This window comes from Zingiber officinale, chromosome 5A (assembly GCF_018446385.1).
Source record: "Zingiber officinale cultivar Zhangliang chromosome 5A, Zo_v1.1, whole genome shotgun sequence".
In the NCBI taxonomy this organism is placed as follows: Eukaryota; Viridiplantae; Streptophyta; class Magnoliopsida; order Zingiberales; family Zingiberaceae; genus Zingiber; species Zingiber officinale.
In genome coordinates this window covers 147,444,031-147,465,658 of record NC_055994.1, presented here as the reverse complement: position 1 = coordinate 147,465,658, position 21,628 = coordinate 147,444,031, and the positions used below count along the sequence as shown (strand labels likewise).

Here is a 21,628-nt window from a genome sequence, read left to right as displayed (position 1 = left end):
ATTACTACAATGTGTAACAGCTACAAGATGTTTACTACACGATAACAAACCTTACTTCCAATGTTATTATAGCAATTATGACTAATGAATATGCTAAGATAAGAGCTTTTGTAATAACAATAAGTAGTTGTAATAACTACTTTAAAATGATTTTGACCATTTTGAATGAGTTAAATAATTTTGATGAGATTTAATAATATTTTATATATATTATGTATCGTAATATTGATTAAAGTGCATTCAACTGTGCAATAGTTTTTTGCACATGACAAACTAGCATTCTTCCACTCATTCTTTAGCTTCTGACCTTCTTTGGATAAATAATAAGAAAATGTCAGATAGGCCATTCCATTCTCCTGGCTATTTTTCAGTATCTTTTAGGTTCAAAGTTTCAATGAATCTCTCTTTCTTTAAAGAACTCAAAGTGCTTAGCTAGCTGTTCACGTCCACATCCTATAATAAAAGGCTCTAACTTAACAATACCCACCTCAACTAGCTGCCTTCTCTGCGAGTTGTCAAGCTCCTATGTATGATTGACTATCAAATATCAAATTGAATCTTTACTCAGTAGCGGCTATAACTTGAGAAATCGGATATATCATTTTAATCAAAATTATTATATACAAAATGCTATTATATCAAAATATTATTTATTAACTTATCAAAATTATTTAAGTTTTATTAAAATAATTTAAAATAATTATAACTAAACTTTAAAATCTTAATATCTAAATCTTACCTTTTTGAATGTTATTATATCAAAATATTTTATTACAAACTTAATCAAAATAATTTAAATTTTATCAAAATTATTTTAAATCCATCAAAATCACTATTTACAACTATTTCAACTATAATTAGCTACTACAATAATGTTAAAAGTATAGATACTCTCATAATAAAATAAAAGTTTTTTTAAAAAAAAATCTTTTAATAATTTACCTAGTTTAGAGTATCCATATCAATTTATCTATCTAAAATGTATAATTTAAGATAAAAAAACTTATTTTATTAAATTTGAATATTCATTTTTCAATATACTGTATATCAGTTTCATTATTTTTTCTCTCTTTTATAATGTTTAGGGAATGAAATTCATTTTTTAAATTTAGAAAAATACTGTTTATAAATATATAATTTAGGTAATGGATAGAGTAATTAATATATATTTTTTTTAATTATTCTATTTAAAATTTAGAATAAAATCTTTAAATATGATATTTGATATGACAACATCCTTATCCTTTATATTTTTGCCTTAAAAAAAACCCTCCTTTTAATTTTGCTTCAACTCTAAAATAACGGACCAAATACTGAAATGGTCTCGATATCCAAGCATCGGTTGGTTTGGGCTAACGGACCGTGTTCGGATTAGGGCACCGCTAGTGTTCTTTTTGCAATTTTATCCCTAAATCTTATCCAAATTTCCAGACAGGCCCCCAACAAACATCGCCTTGTTCATAATCATAAGATACGGACTGAATATATGCATGTTGCGAAGATTCTTCTTTTTAAAACTATTATCGTTTTCCAATAAATCTCACATCACCAAGCCAAATTTATTCTAGTGAGCTAGACAAGTTGCCTGCTAATTGAAGTTGATTGCATGGTTGATTATACAACGGAATAAAGTTGACCTCAGATGTTGCAGACTCCACGGTAGCTAGGCTCAGAGGAGTATCAGTTCAAATATTTTGAGCAATACTCTCTTGCTGATGGTCCTTCAGTATGATCAGATCTCATGAGTCCTACAATAATGTAATTTACATAAGTGCTAGCTACATCACCACTCAGATCTCATTATTACTAGCTAACCTAGTTAGAGGGAGATCTAGACAAAAGAACACAAGTATGCAAAAAGGCATGGTCAACAAAAGAACACAAACTTTTGTTTGTATCATATACCTTGGTGCACAAAGGTATGTTCAGCAATCTCTAATAATAATAAAAATATAACCCTGGAAATTTATTCACTAGAACTTACTTCTAAATTGTACAATATTAGATGTAACCCTGTAGAAAGTATATTACAATGTCTTATAGCCCCTCATATGCATAATTTAGTAAGTTCAAACAAGGTGCCATGTCTCATAATTTCAATGTCAGACTCAAATTTTCTAAAATATATATCTCATAAGCCCCTTCCACTCGGATCCGTTACGAGGATGAGTAAAAGCCCTCTATTATTGGAGAAGAAATAGGGATAATTCTAATAAATAGAATTTTTATTTAATTTTATACCAAAAGGTATATGTTGACCCTGTGTGCTCTATACAATTGGTCCCATAATTATATGTTGAAAGGTAAATTAGGAAATTAAACAGATCATCACATAGAAGACTATTTTCCAATCAACTCTGTAACGATCGAATCAACTCCACCTTGATCAGTATCTCACCAAGAGACAATGCTCCTCAGACACCCTCTCATAGCAATCCTCCCACCAAGACAATAAGTATTTTTTTTTAAAAAAAAAATTGGTATATCAATAATACCAAAAGATCAATCAAACAATTTTAATATGAACGATATGAATTTAATCATACCAAAAATATTGTATACCGAAATTTTTGTATATCAAAAATTTAGTATACCGAAACTTCGGTATATTAAATTTTCGATATAATTCTTTTATAAATTATTTAGTGGTGTTTGATTTTAAAATAAAAAACTCAATGCTCTCCAATGTTCCCCCACGCTCCCCTCGTTACATCGTTAACTTGGTGTCGTCCTCATAGAGGAGTACGGTGTGCATCTCCACCATCATCATGTCCGCCACCTATCTTAGTTTCCTGATGGGCATCGCACAGCTCTGTTTGAGCTCTCTCACCACGGCGTCGACGTGAGCCTAGCGAATGGAGCTCTGTGCATCAATTCTCCCAACATTGGCAAGGGGGAGCGTGGACGAATTTAGCATCGCTAAATAATTTATAAAAGAATTATACTGAATTTTTGGCATGCCGAAACATCGGTATTCTAAATTTTCAATATATAAACACTTCGGTATACCAAAATATAGCTATACCAAATTTTTGGTATAGTTAAATTTCATACGGTTTATATCAAAATTCTGGATTATCCCATTCCTATAGTAGAATCAATTAGTTTTAAGTCCCATTTTAATTACTAAACCCTAATCCACAAGGTCATGTGGATTTCAATCTCTCAAATGCCAGTTGTCCACAACAGAGCTCAGTCCTCTCAGATTCTAATCTTCGATGGCAGAGTTTAGTCCTCTCAGATTCCATTCGTCAATAGCAGAGGTTATTCCAGTCCTCCGATTCTAGTCCTCAGGTAAGATATCTACAAGATTTGGGAGGTCGTGAAGTTTCTCACGGCCGCAACGCCTATCCACCTAAGGGCTGCCACGCTCGACCAAATGTCACTTGAGGCTGCCTTGCCGGGACACGAGGTCGTCTGCGGCTACCTCGCTCGACCTTGTCGTCTGCTCCCAACTACACACGACCAAAAAGTCGCTCTCGGTCACCCTAGTGCTGGGGGGGGTGATGATCGGCGATGATATCCTCGAGTGGGGAGCATTGGGGGACTAGGGCGAGGGGGAGCGAAATTCACTAGAAAACCTCGTCTCTGTCGTATTAAATAATTTATATTTATCGATAAGAAAAAGGTAGATATGCTACCTTGACGACCTGTTAGTGTCGATCTCATAGATATGGAAGGAGATAAATGCAAATACACCTGTGTTAGGCGAATAGTGAGGCACCTTGTCGCTTGCAAGTGCATGCTTATGAAAAAGATGACAAGTCAAATTATTGCTACTAGAGGCTTTGACACTTGACATTTGTTTGGGTAGAATACGAAAGAAAAAAGGAAATAATATTAAAATATTTATAAATAATATGATTTTTAAGACATTTTATAATTTATTTGAGTAACCATAAAAAAAATAATACTTTTATCGGAGAAGACATTGATCATTGAGTGCTATCTAAATGTTATCTACCGAAAATTTAATGTCTCAATGCTGCCAGCTACTTGTTTTAGAGCTAATAATTACGGTCATGTGTCCAAAATCCTAAAATGTTTCCCACTTTTCTTCTCACTAAAAACAAGTGAAGGAATATTTGATAGATACCTTTTAAAATGGGATATATAATTTTAGGTCTAATTTTTCACTTTAAACATTGATTTAGCCCCTCTCCATCCTAGTCAATTTTTATTCGATAAACTCCACCCCAATCCGAATCCCATCGATAAGCAATAATTCTCACGCTTCCCATCACAACAGTCCCTCCTTGCCAAGCCACCGAAGCAACATTTATAACTGTCCCTCTTGCTGAGCCAATGATGCCCTCCCCCCTCACCGTAGTCCTCTTGCTGAGGAGATCGTCATCGCATCCCCCTCAATGCTACCAGGTACTTGTCTTAGAGCTAATAATTATGGTCATGTGTCCAAAATCCTAAAATGTTCTCCACTTTCTTCTTACTAAAAACAAGTGAAGCAATATTTGATAAATACCTTTTAAAATGGGATGTGTAGTTTTAGGTCTAATTTTTCACTTTAAACATTGATTTAGCCCCTCTCCACCTTAGTCAATTTTTATTCGATAAACTCCACCCCAGTCCGAATCCCACCGATAAGCAATAATTCTCACGCTTCCCATCGCAATAGTCCCTCCTTGACAAGCCACCGAAGCAACATTTATAACTATCCCTCCCGCTCAGCCAATGATCCCCTCCCCCCTCACCGTAGTCCTCCTGCTGAGGAGATCGTCGTCGCATCCCCCCCTCCCCTCCTTGTCTAGGAGATCGCCGTCGCAGTCCCCTCCACTGAGGAGATCGTAAGGCCTAGTCCTCCCTTTGCATCGAGGAGATTGTCACTATAGTTTCTCCACCGAAGAGATCGTCACCATATCCCCCCCCCCAAAAAAAACAGAGGAGATCGTAACGGCCATTACCCCCTCCTGCTGAGGAGATTATCGTCGCAGTCCCCTCCGTCGAGGAGTACGAGTCTGAGAGGGTCGACGTCATCATCCTCTTCTTAGTCATCATCTTGATAGCCACTTTAGTGGTGATCCCTGACCTTAGTTTGTGTCTATCCGATCAACACTGCCCAGTCTATACCCCACCAAGAAACAATGCTCCCCACACTCCCCCTTAAAGCAATCCTCCAGCCAAGGCAATAGTTTTTTTCTTTTATAATTTCGAGATAACAAAAATCTCAAAATACCGAATAATTTTGATATGAATGGTATGGAATTTAAACATACTTAAAATTCAGTATAATTCTTTTATGATAGTGCTAGATTTTAAAAACCAGCATCACTATAGTATTATTTACTGCTGTCTATAATGATATCTACTGAAAATTTTATGCCTTCGTGCTACTAGCCACTTTCTTAGGGCTAACAATTGTCCTCATGTGTTTAACATCTCAAAATAATTCCCTTCACCTTCTCTCTAAAACAGGCGAAACACTATTTGGTAGATACCTTTTGAGATAGGATGTGTGATTTTACGTTAATTTTTTTTTTCACTTTAAACACTTATTTAATCCTCCTACATCCTAGTTCGTTTCTATCCGATCAACTTCATCCAATCCGAACCCCATCGAGACGCAATGATTCCCACTCTTCCCCTCGCAATAGCCCCCCCCCCCCCCCTTTTCTTCCACCGCCCGCCTGAGGCAATAATTATAACCATCCTTCTCGCCTAGATAATGACTTCGAAGCTCTCCCTCGTTGTAGTCCTCCCGGTGAAGCAATTTTTTTTTCTTTTATAATTTTGATAGATCAAAAATAACAAATAATTTTGATATGAATAGTATGAAATTTACACATACCAAAAATTCATTATACCAAAAATTTGGTATAATTATTTAGTTGTGCTCGATTTTGAAATCAACACCACTATGGTGTTATCTACCAAAGACACTGTCGGAAGCTGTTTGGAATGTTATCTATCGAAAGTTACCCTCATGTGTCCAAAATGTTCATTGTCACCTTCTTCTTCCCTCTAATATAGGTGAAACATTTTAGTGAATACCTCTTGAAATGGGATGTGCGATTTTATGCCTATTTTATCTTTTTTCACTTCAAACACTTATTTAATCCCTCTCCATCCCAGTCCATTTCTGGATCAACTCCACCCTAGTTTAAACCCCCATCGAGAGGCAATTCCCCACACTCCCCCTTCGAGGCAATAGTTATAACTATCACTCCAGAAAAGGAAAAGATCCCCAAGCTCCACCTCACTGTAGCCCCCCCCCCCCCTAATGCACCCCACTCTCCCCCTCACTGTAGTCGTCCAAATGCTTCCCATGCTTCCTCTCATACCCAACAAGGAGATCATCACTGCAGTCCCGACCCCCCCAAATCGAGAAGATTGTTATTATAGGGACCGATATGTCCGCTAGAGGGGGGATGAATAGTGTTTCTTCGCGCTCCTTGCGTCGTTTGCTTCGTCTTGATAATGATTGCTTCTTGTGATGATGTGCAGCGGAAAATACAAGAAACAACATACTACAACACTAACACGTAGATTTACTTAGTATCCACCTCAAGAAAAGGTGACTAGTCCAAGGATCTACACACTCACGCACCCTCCACTATGAAAACACTCCTTTACGGTAACTACCGAAGGCGGAGAAGCCTTACAAGCTCACAATACAACAAAAATACAAAGAGAAGCAAATACAAGGGAGATCTTACAAGATTAGTACAATAAACCCTAACCCTAGCTTCTTCCTCTTATTGTAACTCGCCTCTTGACTTGGATGTACCTCCAAGAACCTTCAAGAATTAGCGGTGAGAATCAAGAAATCGTTGTAAAGCTTTTGCTGTGAGCACTCGTAGAGAAGAAACGAAGAAGAAGCTTTTGCTGTGAGCTTTTGGATGTACCTCCACTATGAATATACTTTAAATGCTATTGTAGATGAGATGTTTTCATATAAGAAGATTCCATGATAAATAAACTTGTCGATGGGCATCTCAGACTGAATCGTATTGTCTAATTGATTAATTACACATGAATTGATTTTGTCGCAAATTGACAATTTTGTTGAAGTTGGATGAGTATAATTTGTTTGAATTTTGATGTGAAATGGATTAGTTTTAGTCTGATTTGATCCCAACTATTGAGAGTTGAGCCAAGTTAACTTAGGGTTAAAGCTTTGGTGGGATAGTTTGGATTGTAATGTGATTCGGTCCGAGGTGAATAGGATCTTGGAATGTTCTCTTGGGTGGGATGCAACTTGGCCCGAGGTGGCTCGAATCTTCTTGAGTCTTGCTCGGGGTGATGCAAAGAGCTAGAAAATGCAAAAGCTAATAAGCACTCCAAAAATTCTAGTTAAAAATAGATGAGATTGAAGATAATATTTTTCTTCCAAAACCTACTAAATTACATGTAATAGGGATGATTTTTTTCCTTTCAATTTTTATCCAATAGCATATCCTCCCACCGTACGAAACCTCTGTCAATAATATCATTATATTATTATATTATTGATAATGCCCGGAGGTAAAATTGAGTTGGCTATTGCAGGATAGAACTTGCTGTAGGGGTTGATTTTTGGTAAAGTTGAGTGACCAATCCTCTCCTACAATATCTAACTATAGTTTTTCCATTTATCTCCTCGCAAATGATTATGTGGCCGATTGTGTGGAGTAGATAATGACATTACCTGATTCATTTTTTACCAATCACATGACGATTAATTATAAGTTAATTTCATAATTTATTTCCCTTCGTATAATTTAAAGATGGACTTTAAAGGACACTTAAGGTGACCTTTTACTACAATTATATAAATTTAGAATCCTCTAATAATAGATCAAATATTTGAAATTTAAAATTCAAATATAACATATTATTAAAATTTTTCTCTCAAATAAGTCAAAATCAATTCTGCACATACCCTAAGAAAAAAAACCTAAGGCGAGTATAATCACCCTACAATATTTGAAGCGGTCACTTCTAAAATTAACCGTTTAAAGAATTCGATACATGTATTAATGAAGGGATTGGACGTCATTCTCCGTATCGTTGGCATCTCTCTATTCTTAGCTGTTAAAACCGTTAAAAGTGCGCGCCTTCCTTATTTCTCTTCCCCGGGTTTGCGCATGACCCACCGATGGAGCAGAGTCCGTCGCCGTCACGTCTCTCCTTCCTCCTCCTCCTCCTTCTCCTCCCTCTCTCTTTCGCCGTAGAAGTCCCTTCGCCACCGTCATCCGGCAAGGGCAACGCCCCCGTCAATGGCGGCAGAGTCTGCGAGAACTTCACCGTCCCTATAGTCGGCGGCATCAGCCTTTGCATCACCCCGAAATCTCGGCCCCCTCCGCCCACTCTTTCTTCATATTTCGAGAGGCGCTCGGTGCGGGAATTCCTTCTGGCCCACAATCGGGTGCGGGGGGCGCTGAGGGAGAAGCCGCTGCAGTGGGACCGGAATCTGGCCCGGTTCGCGCGGCGGTGGGCGAACCAGCGGCGACGCAACTGCGACATGGTGCACTCCATGGGCCCCTACGGGGAGAACCTGTTCTGGGGTGGCGCGGGGGCGGATTGGACGGCGGTGCAGGCGGTGGAGGAGTGGGCGAAGGAGGCGGAGGACTACGACCGCGACAGCAACGAATGCGCGCCGGGGAAGATGTGCGGTCACTTCACGCAGCTGGTGTGGAATGAGACCGACAAGGTCGGGTGCGCCCTCGTCAACTGCATCAAAGGAGGCGTCATCATCACCTGCAACTACGACCCGCCGGGAAACTACGTCGGCGAGAGCCCTTTCCAATAATTACATATATGTGAAACAGGGGATGAACCATTAAACCATATGCACTGTACGGATGATCAAAAACTACAAGTTCGTACCTAGTAAACCATTCCATCCATAAACTCGATGCAACATCAATGATTTACCCTGAAAAATCGATGCAAAAACTACCTCAAGCTAACAACCATTCGCCAAGGCATAAATTCAAATTCAAGAAGTTTATAATTAAACATTCTATTTCCAGCATCAAACTTCGACATCTCTGGTCTCTTCAGAGATGATGAACGCTAGGAATCTCTAGCTCTCCTTCTAGTTCAATGATGCGGTGGGAACGCTAGGAATCACGTGGCAAATCCATAACTCAATCAGCGCAAAGTCAGGTTAGTCCGATTCAGGGCCGAGCTCGGATCCAATCAGTTCTACCCCTAGTCGAGTTCAAATCTAGCCAGCTCGACTTACTGTGAGGTGATCCTATCCAGAAGCTGAGTCAGATGGAGAGGGCCGCGTACTGGAATGGTGGGAGTGCAAAGAGGATCAGTTCTTCTCCGGCAAAGCAGAGATCGTTCAGATTCAGCGACGCACGTGACTGCCGGAGCGGTGGTGGATCTTATGGTTCATTAACTGTAATGGCGTTCGAAGCAATTAATAATTTTAGGCTCAGGTCTACGGCATGGGCCCAAGTTGTAGAACTTAGGCCCCATTATATACGGGGACGGCTGCGATTGATTCACCATGGTTTTCAAACAATCCTCCTCCGTCCGAATTAGGGCTTCGGCTATAAATTCGATCGAAATGGCTGTCTGCCTGCGCTTCGGCTCTTTGGGATTTACCTCATCGTGTTGATCGCCGGAGCAAGGCCGCATCTTAACTACCTGCACCGGCAAGATGGTAAGCGTCTGCCTCTCGGAGTTTGCTTCATTCTGTAGAATCCCTTTGTATCAGTTGAATTTGTTGAGGGATCAAGATGTGGTGGACGGTCCATTTGTATTTTAGTTTGAAGAAAGCAAAACGATTATTTTGGTTCGCACTATATCAGTTCGAAATTTCAAGGAGCCATTTTTGAACCTATGTCTAGCAGATTTATTGCACCAGAGTTTCATAGGTTTTGCAAAGTTAGTAGCAAAATGGGGTTTTGTGTTAGAGTAGTGAGTTTACAGCATCCGTCTCTGCCATGGATAGTTAATAATCGGCACATTATTTGCGAGATGCTTGTATTTTTCGTGGCTATGCTTTCAAATTCTCATTGGATCTGGTACTGATTTGTGAAATGTTGCTCTCCTTCTTTGACTATCTAAATACAGACGAAGCGCACCAAGAAGGCTGGAATTGTTGGCAAATACGGTGATCAAATAGTTCAGTAGCTCAATCTATGTTCGCCATGAAGGATGATTCTGAATTTGCCCTTTTGTCGTGTCTTATAGGTACCAGATATGGTGCAAGTTTGCGAAAGCAAATCAAGAAAATGGAGGTTTCTCAGCATGCAAAGTATTTCTGCGAATTCTGTGGGAAGGTACAATTTCTTGTTTTGATTTTTCTGCTTGATGTGTTAGCTGATGTTGGATATAAATTTGAACTACATTATATTTGTTGATGCTGTTTTGTGTCAACCGCTGCATATAATTTAAGCATTTAGGTGTTGGATTTTGTTTAGATCATAACTATTTGAATATTTACTCAGCGATGCTATGGATCCAATAAAATTATCAAGTCGGTGTGGCAATTTAGTGTGAATATAAAATTTAAAATATATGGTTATGTTGGTGAAATCTTAATCATATTTCCATATTTCAAGATGCACCATTGAAAATTTGTTTTGATTAATATTTTCTAATTTGTGGTCTCATTCACATAAATATAATGAGCTCAAAGTTGAATTTCCACGACTACCCTAGTACAATATCTAGAAAATTCAAGTGTTGGGTAGGATCAAATAACCCCACTAGCTTCTACCTTGCTCTTCTACACCTGCTACTGAGTAAATTTGAAGCATTGGAATCCAATAGAAATCTTCTATTTTTCATATTTTATAAGCATTGTGTGGATGCTACATTTAGGGTATGCTTGTTTTGTATAAAATGTTTGTGTTTTTTCAGAGTTTTTTCTCCATTTTCATCTATGGCATGATGGAAGATCATGGTCAATGAAACCTTATATTGCACAATGGAAAATTGGATGGGGGGAATGAGTTCAGCTCGAGACAAGTGGAAGTCATTCTTCATGCTTTCCTTTGGAGCGGAACAAGTTATTTCCCCCATGCTTTCCCTTGGAGTTTAACTCATTTCCTCATTCTTTTGGGGCTCCTTTGCCAGCCTTTATGAGATGCTCCAGCAGTCCCTTTGTACTCCTCGCAGCTCATCGGCAAACCCCTTATTCCTTTGGCATCCCTCACAAGTCATTCTGAGTGACCTTTTCTAACTCAGTGTCAAAATTATTTTACCCTCCATGCACCAAACTAACCTAAAATATGTTCCTGTGTAAAACAATTTGTTGGAAAATATTTTACACTTTTCATTTCTGTAAGTTGTGATACACAAATGGATTGTTTAAGAGATCGACGTCTGACTGTTTAAGAGATCATTTCACTGACTTGGTTAATCACATTTCTCGTTTTGCTAGTTTGCTGTGAAAAGAAAGGCAGTTGGAATCTGGGGCTGCAAGGATTGTGGCAAGGTCAAGGCTGGTGGTGCTTATACATTGAAGTGAGAACAAACGTTCTACCATCGCGCATGGTTTCTTCATTCATTTCTTTTGCTCACAACTTATTCTTCATTTTGCGCAGCACTGCTAGCGCCGTGACCGTGAGGAGCACTATTCGTCGGTTGAGAGAACAAACTGAAAGCTAAAGGAAGTGAAGAATTGTGCAACTATGCAATTTAAGTTTCAGCTCGGACTAGTTATGAATTTTCCTATTTTTGCAGGCAGAAGTTTTTCAAGGCATTGTAAGCTAAACTCAAATGTTTTTTCCCTGATGATTTTTAAGCTTTAATTCAGACTTTTCGATTCTCCAGTTTGTTCTTTGTTGGTTTGCAGATTGCATTTTCAGTCTCTGGAATTTAATCTTTACTAACTAATGTGTTACTGAACAGAAGTAGATTATTATGGAGTTCACAGAAATGATTCCAAAGTTATTCTTTTTTCATTTTTCAGAAGAATGCTGAATTTATAATTTAAAAGAGAACTTTAGAAAATATTATTCATGCGAAAGTAACATATTAATGGTAATTTACCAAACCACGGGTTTAAGTTTTTAGATTTATCAAATGTGCCTGCTATTTTGTTATTTATTAAAAGGATGCTACTTTATTTATTAAAACTATAATTTATTTATTAAACGATAATTTTTTACAGTGTTTTTTTATTCTACTTTTTGATAAATTTAATTGTTTTTTTATTTATTTTCATTCCTCCTTTTTTTTTTTAATCTTAGGCACGCAATATCTTTTTTCTTTTCTCTCTATTTTTTTTTCTTTCCTTTCTTTTGTACGTCGATTTTTTTTAAAATATTTTAACATCTTCAAGTAGTTAAAATAAACAATGGATAATATCTTTTAACTCTTTACAATCTCAGAAATTTATAGGAATTAAAATCAATGTAATCGGAGCTATTTAGGTTCATCTTCTCGGGGGTGTTAAAATATAATAAGGAAGAATCTTAGAAATCTCCACGTTGAGTTTAATATATATCATATCAAACCTAATATAAGCTTGATATGAATCATATGAGACTCACCATGGAGAATTTTGTCGATTCTTCTTTATTATATTTTAATAATCCAAAAAGTTGAAATAAACAATGGATAGTATATTTGAACTCTTTGCAACCCAGAAATTCACATGAACTAAAATGGGTACAATCGGAGCACTCTAAGTCCATCAGCGAGATCAAAACCCACTAATAGACCTAGAGAGCTTTGACCCAAATCTACTGATGGACCTAGAGAGCTCCGATTACACTCATTTTAGTTCTTGTGGATTTTTGAGATTTTAAGGAGTTCAAATATACTATCAATTGTTTATTTCAGCTTCGTAGAGATGTTAAAATATAATAAGGAAAAATCATAAAAAAAATTCACATTAAGAATGATATGATTCCATATCACGCTCAACGTGGAGAATTTTGATGTTTTTTCTTATTACATTTTAATACATCTTAGAAGCCAAAATAAAAAATGGACAATATATTTGAACTCCTTATAATCCTAAAAATTCATAGGAACTGAAATGAGTATAATCGGAGCTCTCTAGGTCCATCATTGGATTTTGGTCGAAACTCATTTATGGACCTAGAGAGCTCTAATTGCATCCATTTCAATCCTGTGAATTTTTTGGATTGTAAAGAGTTAAACGGTGCTATCCATTACTTATTTTGACTTATCAAGGGTGTTAAAATGTATTTAAAAGAATCGACTAAAGAATTGGCCTATAAGGAGACTTTTTAAGTTCATTGTGGCAAAAGACGAATACGCTCACCCCCAGCGCCTCCGCCAACCTATCCCAGGGTCAACACGAAGGAGGTAAATCATAGTCGGCTACTAGTCTTTGGAGTAATGACTAGCACATAAGGGAGGTATTTACCATGTCTTTATCAAGATTCGAACCCCATACCTCATTGTGGCAACACCTCATGTGCTAGCCACTAGACTCATCCGAGGGGACGACTTTTTAAGTTCATGTTATCATTCATGGTGACAAAAAATGAATATATTTGCCCCTAGTACCCCCGTCAATCCGTCCCAAGACCAACACGGAGGAGGTAAATCACGAGTGACTACTAGCTTTTGGAATAATGACTAATATATAAGGGAGGTATTTACTTTAATTTTGTCGAGATTCGAATATCAAATTTTATGATGATAATATTTCATGTACTAATTATTAGATCATCCCGAAGAGATTCATGTTATCATTCATGCATGAATAAGAGGAGTACTATAAAAAAGAAGAGCAAAAGGAAGAGATGTTACATATCTAAGAAGGAAAGGAACAGAACAGAATAGAAAGAATTGTTAGAGAAAATAAAAAAATAAATAGTTAAATTTATGGGATAGAATTAAAAGAGCATTGTAAAGCTGCATCCTTTAATAAATAAAAAAATAGTATATATCTTTCCATAAATTCAAAAGCCTAAATACTTCACTCCTGATATATATCAAATAGAAAAACGACTGCAGAACTCGACGACTACAGAACTCGCGTCCATTCTCCGTACTTCACTCCTTTTCAGTCTCGTGTTTGGGATTCCAACCGACCAAATCCAACGCTTCAAATCATCAAATCCAGCAACGTGCACGGTCAAGATTCCCCCTGGCCAAATCTTATAATCTTCTTCGCCACTCTAAATTTCGTTTCCCTCCTCCTCTCTTCCTCTCAAAGCAAAAGGAAAGGAAGAAGAAGAAGAAGAAGCATTTCCTTTCCTCTTCTCCTTCCCTGGTTCGTTTTCTCCTCTTCTTGATTTTCTATTAATGCCTCGCTTTAATCCTGTCTTTCCCTTTCAACTAGCTCGGTCCGGCGATCTCTTGCTTCACTCTTCCTCCTTTTCGCTTTTTCAGAAATCAATTTAGGTTTTTTTTATATCTTGCAGCAAGTTTGATTATTTCTGATTCATCTTATTGTTTGGATGTTATATTTCCTGTTTGTTTGTTCATGACTTGTGGAACAAGTTCTGAGCAAAACGTTGGTGTTAATTACAGTCGTAATGGTGTTAACGTACAGCTTACATTCGCCCCAATCTGTTCGAGGTAATTGCATGTTAAAGTTGGGTGGCTCCGGCGTGTTCTTCTGTTTCGACAGATGCTGTGTTAAGAGATTAACACGTCTCATTGTAATGTAGTTGGACCATCCAGTGTTTGAGATGTGAATTTTTAGTTTGGGAATGAAATTGTCACCGTTCTTTGAATTGGAGCGAGAAGCTCATTCCATCCTGTAATAGGAGGCGACACCTTTTTAATATATGGATATACGCTTCAGACTAATAGACGTGGATCATCCTAGTTTTAGCATGTCTTCTTACGCCCATCGTGAGTCAATGTCATAGATATAATGGATCGCTACAATTGTCCATATGAGATTAATGGGTCAATATACGCTCTCAGCTCTCAAAGGTAGAGGCCTAGCTTTGGTACCATGTTAAGTTAGGGTGGAGCCAATGGATAGTCACTCAAGAGACGGGGCATCTTTCTGATATATGGATGTACTAGATCACTGAACTTATCCATGTGAGATGAATAGATTGGAGCATCTTGGGGTTTCATGACCCTCTATGATGCCATCATGACTCAGAGATACAAATCTAGCTTTGACACTATTTAGTTGGGGCGGAAACGCCCATTTGTTCAGTTGGAGGAATGCACATTCAATTTTAAAATGATCTCTCATTTGATAGTGGAACAACCCTTCAAATACATAGATCTCAATGATTTGTTGATGTGTGTCTAATCGGTGTGGAGCATCTTAACTTCAACAATATTCTATGTTCTTTGTAATTTTTGATTCATTTTAATGGCAAATGGTAGAGTAGAATCATCCTATATGATTGGGATTTGGGATTCACCTTTGGCTATTTCTTGCTCGTAGTTTATTTTTCCTTGTGTGGACTACTTCTTCCCTATCTAATAGAGGAATTTCATTGGAATTCTTATGTGACACCTTACTTTAGTCTCACACAGAGATTTGTTATAAATTTTTTTTTGAGTGTGCAATTGTTCACTGACACTTAAGCACTTAGGGTTGGTAATCAGTTATGCTATATTAATGCATCAGTCCTCACATTGACTCTAAATATGTACATAGAGAAAGCTTTACGGAAGGGGTTTGTTCTGTTTTTATGGCATTCTATCTTATGTTACCATAACTGCCTCATGCTTTTATAGTAGTACAATTGCATGTAGCATATGTGCTTTCTGTACTGAACCATCAGTGACTGTTCTAAATTGGCAATGCAGTGGCTTAATTCACCTAGAGGTCGTGGCAAATGCATGTGAACCATAGCAGTGAGATTTCTTTAGCAGTTACTGATACAGAGATGAGCACAAATTGCAAGAATACTACAAATCTGGATGACTTGTGCGAGCAAGAAGACAAGAAAATAGAAGCTTCTGTTAGGTTACGACTTCATGCTTTTTTTGATATCTAGATCACATCTGATTAAGGATTAGGAGGCTCATTTTGTTGTCTTATAATCAGTCCTGTTGAAGAAAAGAGAAAAGCACCAAGGATCAAAGGGTGGGGCCTTAGAAAGTTCAGTACAATAGGTAAGGAGGCACAATCTATCTGCTTTTGAGATTCTTCCATCATTTCTATGCCATTTTACATTGATAACTTCTTACCTTGTGCTTAAGTAAGCATTCTTTGTCTTGTATATATTTTCGCATAGTTTACTCAGAAAGTATGTGTGTGTTTATTTGCATGAAATCTCAAATTAAAGTAGTTGGCAGTGTTATAATTATAATTTCAACCCCGAATCTTGCACACATATTTGCAATGCATTCTTGCCAAATCAAATAAGTGATTATATTCATCTACTCATGGCACACTCTAAATTGCCTGATTTTTCAGTGTGTGATAAGGTTAAGGAGAAGGGAAGAACTACTTATAATGAGGTAATGATGAAAACACTATTGATTCTCTTCCTCCAAGCAAGTTATTTTGTATGCTTAAGTGAGAAACCTTCAAGGATTTTTTAAAGAAAATGTAAACATTTTTTGCATTTGAAATGATACTTAATCCTAATTTTGACGTGCAGAAGGCATTGGACACTTCTCTCCATGAAATATTAGTTTTATGATTTATGCATGTTAAAAGAGTTCCTTCACAGAAGTTCCCACATTATTGTTCTATAATCTTGGGAATTTTGCCCTCTGTTAAAGTTGGTTTGGTCCTTTACTAAGTTTTTAGTGCATGCATGGGTACAATGACTAACCTTTTGCTAAGACTTTTGCATAATATGATCCTCATGGACAGTGAAACATCAAACTATCCACGGTTCATTAGGTTCTTATAGAAGATGAATTCTGTTAAATTGGTATAAATTAGTATAGCTAGTAGTTGCTAGACAGGCAAGAAAATAAAAATGTTTGCTTCTTTCAGCTCCACACAATAGATCTGTCATCTCAATCAAAATGTTAAGGGATGAATGCAACTGTCAAAGTTCAAACATGACACTTTTTATATAACATGAGTTCTATGTACTTTTCAAACTGTTTGTAACTTGTCTGCCAGGTTGCAGATGAAATAATTTGCGACTTATCATCCATGGAGAAAAAGGATACTAAGGTTGTGCTTTATCACAAGAAGCATTCATTTCTAAGCTTTATGAAACTGTGCCATTTTTGTGTGCACTGTAGTGTTAATCTAACCGTTTCTTTTGTGTGGGATAGTTTGATGAGAAAAACATACGAAGGAGAGTTTATGATGCATTTAATGTTTTGATGGCAATTAATGTTATTGCAAAAGACAAAAAGGAGATAATTTGGGTTGGTTTTCCTTGCAATGGACTTGACAAGTTGGCAAAAACTGAGGTTTGCTTTACAGTTTTACTTATACAGACATAAGATCCAAAAAATATACAATGTTTATGATTCTGATCTACTTATTTGTGCAGGAAAGAAGAAAATTGTTACTTAAGATCCAAGAAAAAGCAAATTCTTTACGAGAGTTGGAGAACAAGGTGCATTTTTCTTTATTTTTGTGCAAAATCGTTATCAAGAGCAAAACCTTCGGTTTCATGTTTGAGTCAATTTCTAAATATAGCTAACAGATTGAAATTCTCAAAAAGACACCCAAGGTTGTGATATAGCTGATGGTGTACTGTTTTGGTTCTTCAAGTATAGAGATATCAGCAATCTTATACGCCGGAACCAACTGTCACACAAGTTAGGGAGTGCTTCTTCCGACGGAATAGCTCTACCATTTTTGTTGGTTCGGGTATGTTGATTTTTTTTTGTTTCAGGTAGAATGCATTCTTTGTTTTCAATATTACATCGTACTAATATCTCTTAAGCTCGTTGCACAATCACTCTTTATTTTTCATCTTCTTCTTTGAAAGGTTGTCTTAACCTTTTCAACAATTGCACTTCTTTCGGATATTAAAATATGTTAACACTGATCTAGAAATTTAAAGATATGATATTTCTTAGTATCGTTACTTAATGGCTTCACCTTCACTACACCTCTTATATTTATTTAAGCTTGGGTTTTTCTGTGACTGACAGACAAATCCTAAGGCCACAGTAGAGATTGAGATCTCAGAAGACATGCGAATGGTGAATTTCGACTTCCACGGGTAATCTGGTTATCTTCTCAGCTTTTACTGACTCAAGCTCTGCATTTCCTCTCCTAGGTAGCTTTAATGTCTTTGTGTTGTCTTCCTGCTAGAGCACCCTTCCACTTGCATGATACTGATTCAATTCTCAAAGCTATGCGATGCGCCAGGTCTTCTGAACAAGATCAAAACTTGGCAGATACTTTGACGGAACAAAAATCTCAGCAGCAGCAGTCTGCATTGGTGCCAAGGGATTAAGACACAGGAAGAAGTTTGGTGAACCGAAGCATCAAAAAGATAGAAGTTTGAGGTGTTATGTCCTTGTCAACCCTTTCATTTTGTAAGAACTTGATGGATGTGTTGGATTTAGTCTCCATTAGGTGGGCTGATATATTAGTAACACACGGATTTGTCATTGTAAACAAACCCATTAAAGTTATCTAATTTGATATTTTAATCATGGATTTGTGTTATTGGATGTGAACTTATGTGTAGAACTTACTAGTTTGTCATCGTTAACACTGATGGACTACTATCGGGTTTGAGCCTCTATATATATATATATATATATATATATATATATATTTTATATGTGGGTGTAGTCGTCTTAGGAGAGGTGATTCTGGTAGTTATCTTATTTTTCCTGTATTTCAGAATTGTCAGTTTCGCACATATAGAAGATTAGGCTCTATGGCTAATTGAATTTTAATCTTCAGTTTTTTCCAACGATAATGGAAAGGAGAATATCTTTGGATTCAAGCTCGGATTTACAATTTTGTGTTTTTCAGAATTGTCATTCTCATGTGGCAAAAAGGCTATTCGCTCGCCCCCAGCGCCCCCGTCAATCTGTCCCTAGGTCAACACGGAGGAGGTAAATCACGGATGGCTACTAGCTATTAGTGCAAATGGTCAAGACATGAGGGAGGTTATGCTCGGTCACGTCGAGTTTCGACCCCAAGACCTCATGTGGCAACACCCCATGCCTTAACCATCGCACCGCCCCGAGGGGACATTCAGAATTGTCACTCTCGTGTGGCAAAAGGCGATTCGCTCGCCCCCAGCGCCCCCCGTCAACCCGTCCCTAGGCCAACACGGAGGAGGTAAATCACGGGTCGCTACTAGCTATTAGTGCAAATGGCCAAGACATGGAAGAGGTTATGCTCGGTTACACCGAGTTTTGACTCCAAGACCTCATGTGGCAACATCCCATATCTTAACCATCGTATCACCCCGAGGGGACAACAGAATTGTCACTCTCGCACCTATAGAAGATTAGACTCTATGGCTAATTAAATTTTGATCTTCGGCTTTTTCCAATGATAATGGAAAGGAGAATGCCTTTGGATTCAAGCTCGGATTTACAATTTTCTGTTTTAAGATTTTGTTGTTTTTCAACTTTGCATATTTGTTGCAGATCTCCGACAATATTCCGTGTTGGATCGTTTGAATTGTTTTGTTGATTCATATGTTATAGCGCGATCTTAAAGGGTGTTGAATTGTAGAATCGATGCAGGGGATTAAATAGCGCTGATGGCTTTTCACGTTTTTCATAAAACACAGTGAAATTAAACACATAGGAAAACAAGCAATGTTAATAAAGTCAAGTTTTATTTGATTTGGAGCTTGTGACAACTGGCCTGCACTTGAGAGTGTTTTCATTGGTCAATCCACTATCAATTTGAATTATTACAAAATATATCTCGATTACAAAATAGATGTAAATATTTAAAAGTTACCGACAACTGTATATCTAAAGATTCTTGAGTTCGGTTGTCAAAGCAGCGTTTGAGCATTTGTGTTAATAGTGATGGTTGAACCCTCCTTTTATAGCCCACTCCAGCGCCCCCACTAGGCTGACGTGGCTGCACCTCGTTGAAATTTCATCCTGGAAGCTTATCCGTGTCCGAGCGCTCGGACCACCTCTTGACACCTAAACCGTTGGCGTGAGTCGACCAGTCGAAGTGTGTCATCGTAGAATGAAGATGAACTTCTATCAATCCGGGCACTCGGACCATCCAGGTGCCCTTGGCAGCCACCCGAGCACTCCCTCTTCACTGCTGACCCGGGTGCCTGAGTAACTCCGGGCGCCCGGACTCCTCTTTTTCAGCCATCAACTTTCTGCAACACAAGGTTAGCAAGCACAAATAATATATAAAGCAGAATAATTTTGACAGTCTCTGGACTGATCGATCCTGACTTTGAGTTTCGTCGAAACTCTAAGTCGAATCAACTCCTATTGTTCTTTCTACGGAGAACGCGTCCTCACCTACTCCCCTCAGGAGAGATTACTTTTGCCAAATCAGTCATCCAAACTGTTTAGACTTTTGCTTAGCATCCGAGACCTTAGAACTTTCCGCTGAACGTCCGAACCTTGATCAGTCTAGTCTTCCGCTTGGTATCCCTAACCCCAGGACTTTTACCTATTGTCCTCGACCTTAAGATTTCACCCAACGTCCTTAACCTGCCAAAACTTTGCCCAGTCTCATGGACCAAGACTTCATTGCCTAACCGCAACTAGGACTTTCCGCCTATCTAATGTCTACTAGGACTTCTTTACCTAGCCTCAACTAGAACTTTCATCTTATCTAAAATCACTTATAATTTTCCTACATACTCAATTAAACTTATTAGATTATAACACAATTTAACTTTAAACTTTTGTCAAATATCAAAATATAAATTTAATTAGCTGATACCTCCAACACCAATATGAATCCTATCAGAATTCAGTCCAATCAAGTAATCTAGGTTAATAACGTTTTAAGATTTCAAAAGCACGAATAATAAATATACGGTAAAATTGTTTACAATTAATATGGTCGGATCCTCCTCGAGACCTGCACTGATGGAAACTGAGTGCACCACACTACTGAGTTATTGAGTGAAAGAACATACTAGTGGAAGAAAACTTATACAAAGTTCTCTAGAATTTTAATTTATAGTATTAAAATCTACTTTAACATTTTGTTTATAAAATTTATTGTTTTCTAAATAAATAGATGTATGCAACTCCAGTAAATGATTCAAAGTGTTTAAATAATTTTCAATCGCTTTAAAAGCAATTAATGTTTAAATTTATTTTATTTTTCTACTTAGAATGTCTTTTAGGTTTCAACAAAGCCTTTTGGTAAAATGCACAAAAGTCCTCCAATTGTTTCAATTAATCTCCAGATTTGGAAAGTTTAACATTGACAATTATAACATTCTCAATTCCACGTGCATAAAAATTAAATTTACAACAATAGCCAAAGTTAGAATTTGACCCTTGACTTTTTGAATTTTCAAGTTGTCTTTTTAAATTTGAACTCTTTCTATTTGACGATTGAAATCAAATTTGTATTAATTTGAATAGAAATATAATCACATTTTTCTATATAGAAAAAATAAAGATACTCAATGGGCAAGTTGAAATTAGTAATCAACAATTAAATTATATTTTATAATAAAGATATTTTGAAAAGGAAATGGAAAAAAGAAGGTTTGTTTTCATTTTTATTATGTGATAAGAATAGAAAATGCATTAATCATTATCTTGTAAAAAAAGGTAAAATTTTATTTTTTTTTAAGTTCAAAATGAGAATAAAGAGCGCCTTATTAATAATTATTTATTAATATTTATTATTTTTCCATTTTAAGCACCAGAA

General features: G+C 37.1%; 3 protein-coding genes across 5 annotated transcripts; all 3 read left to right on the top strand.

Annotated features, from left to right (window-relative positions):
• The first annotated feature begins 8,092 nt into the window (after nucleotides 1-8,092).
• Nucleotides 8,093-8,746, top strand: LOC121980146 (pathogenesis-related protein PRB1-3-like). The gene has a single exon (XM_042532110.1). It carries the CDS (start codon nucleotides 8,093-8,095, stop codon nucleotides 8,744-8,746), a length of 654 nt encoding a protein of 217 aa, XP_042388044.1.
• Nucleotides 8,747-9,488: 742 nt separating this feature from the next.
• LOC121982340 (60S ribosomal protein L37a-1) lies at nucleotides 9,489-11,732 on the top strand. Its single transcript, XM_042535358.1, has 5 exons — nucleotides 9,489-9,613; nucleotides 10,027-10,066; nucleotides 10,147-10,235; nucleotides 11,342-11,424; nucleotides 11,505-11,732. The coding sequence occupies exons 1-5, from the start codon at nucleotides 9,611-9,613 to the stop codon at nucleotides 11,566-11,568; spliced, it is 279 nt and encodes a 92-aa protein (XP_042391292.1). The 5' UTR covers nucleotides 9,489-9,610; the 3' UTR covers nucleotides 11,569-11,732.
• A 2,366-nt stretch (nucleotides 11,733-14,098) lies between these two features.
• On the top strand, nucleotides 14,099-18,444 carry LOC121983363 (transcription factor-like protein DPB). Of its 3 annotated transcripts, none has more exons than XR_006112466.1 (10): nucleotides 14,099-14,155; nucleotides 15,667-15,826; nucleotides 15,908-15,975; nucleotides 16,280-16,323; nucleotides 16,943-16,996; nucleotides 17,101-17,241; nucleotides 17,325-17,390; nucleotides 17,554-17,647; nucleotides 17,935-18,005; nucleotides 18,098-18,166. XR_006112466.1 is itself a non-coding variant. In XM_042536302.1 (10 exons), exons 2-10 carry the CDS (start codon nucleotides 15,696-15,698, stop codon nucleotides 18,240-18,242), a joined length of 819 nt encoding a protein of 272 aa, XP_042392236.1. In that variant the 5' UTR covers nucleotides 14,099-14,155; nucleotides 15,667-15,695; the 3' UTR covers nucleotides 18,243-18,444. The 3 variants fall into 3 exon arrangements, 2 of the variants coding, with proteins under 2 accessions (XP_042392236.1, XP_042392237.1); XM_042536302.1 differs by having other exon boundaries at nucleotides 17,549-17,647; nucleotides 18,098-18,444; XM_042536303.1 differs by having other exon boundaries at nucleotides 17,935-18,239.
• The last annotated feature ends 3,184 nt before the right edge of the window (nucleotides 18,445-21,628 follow it).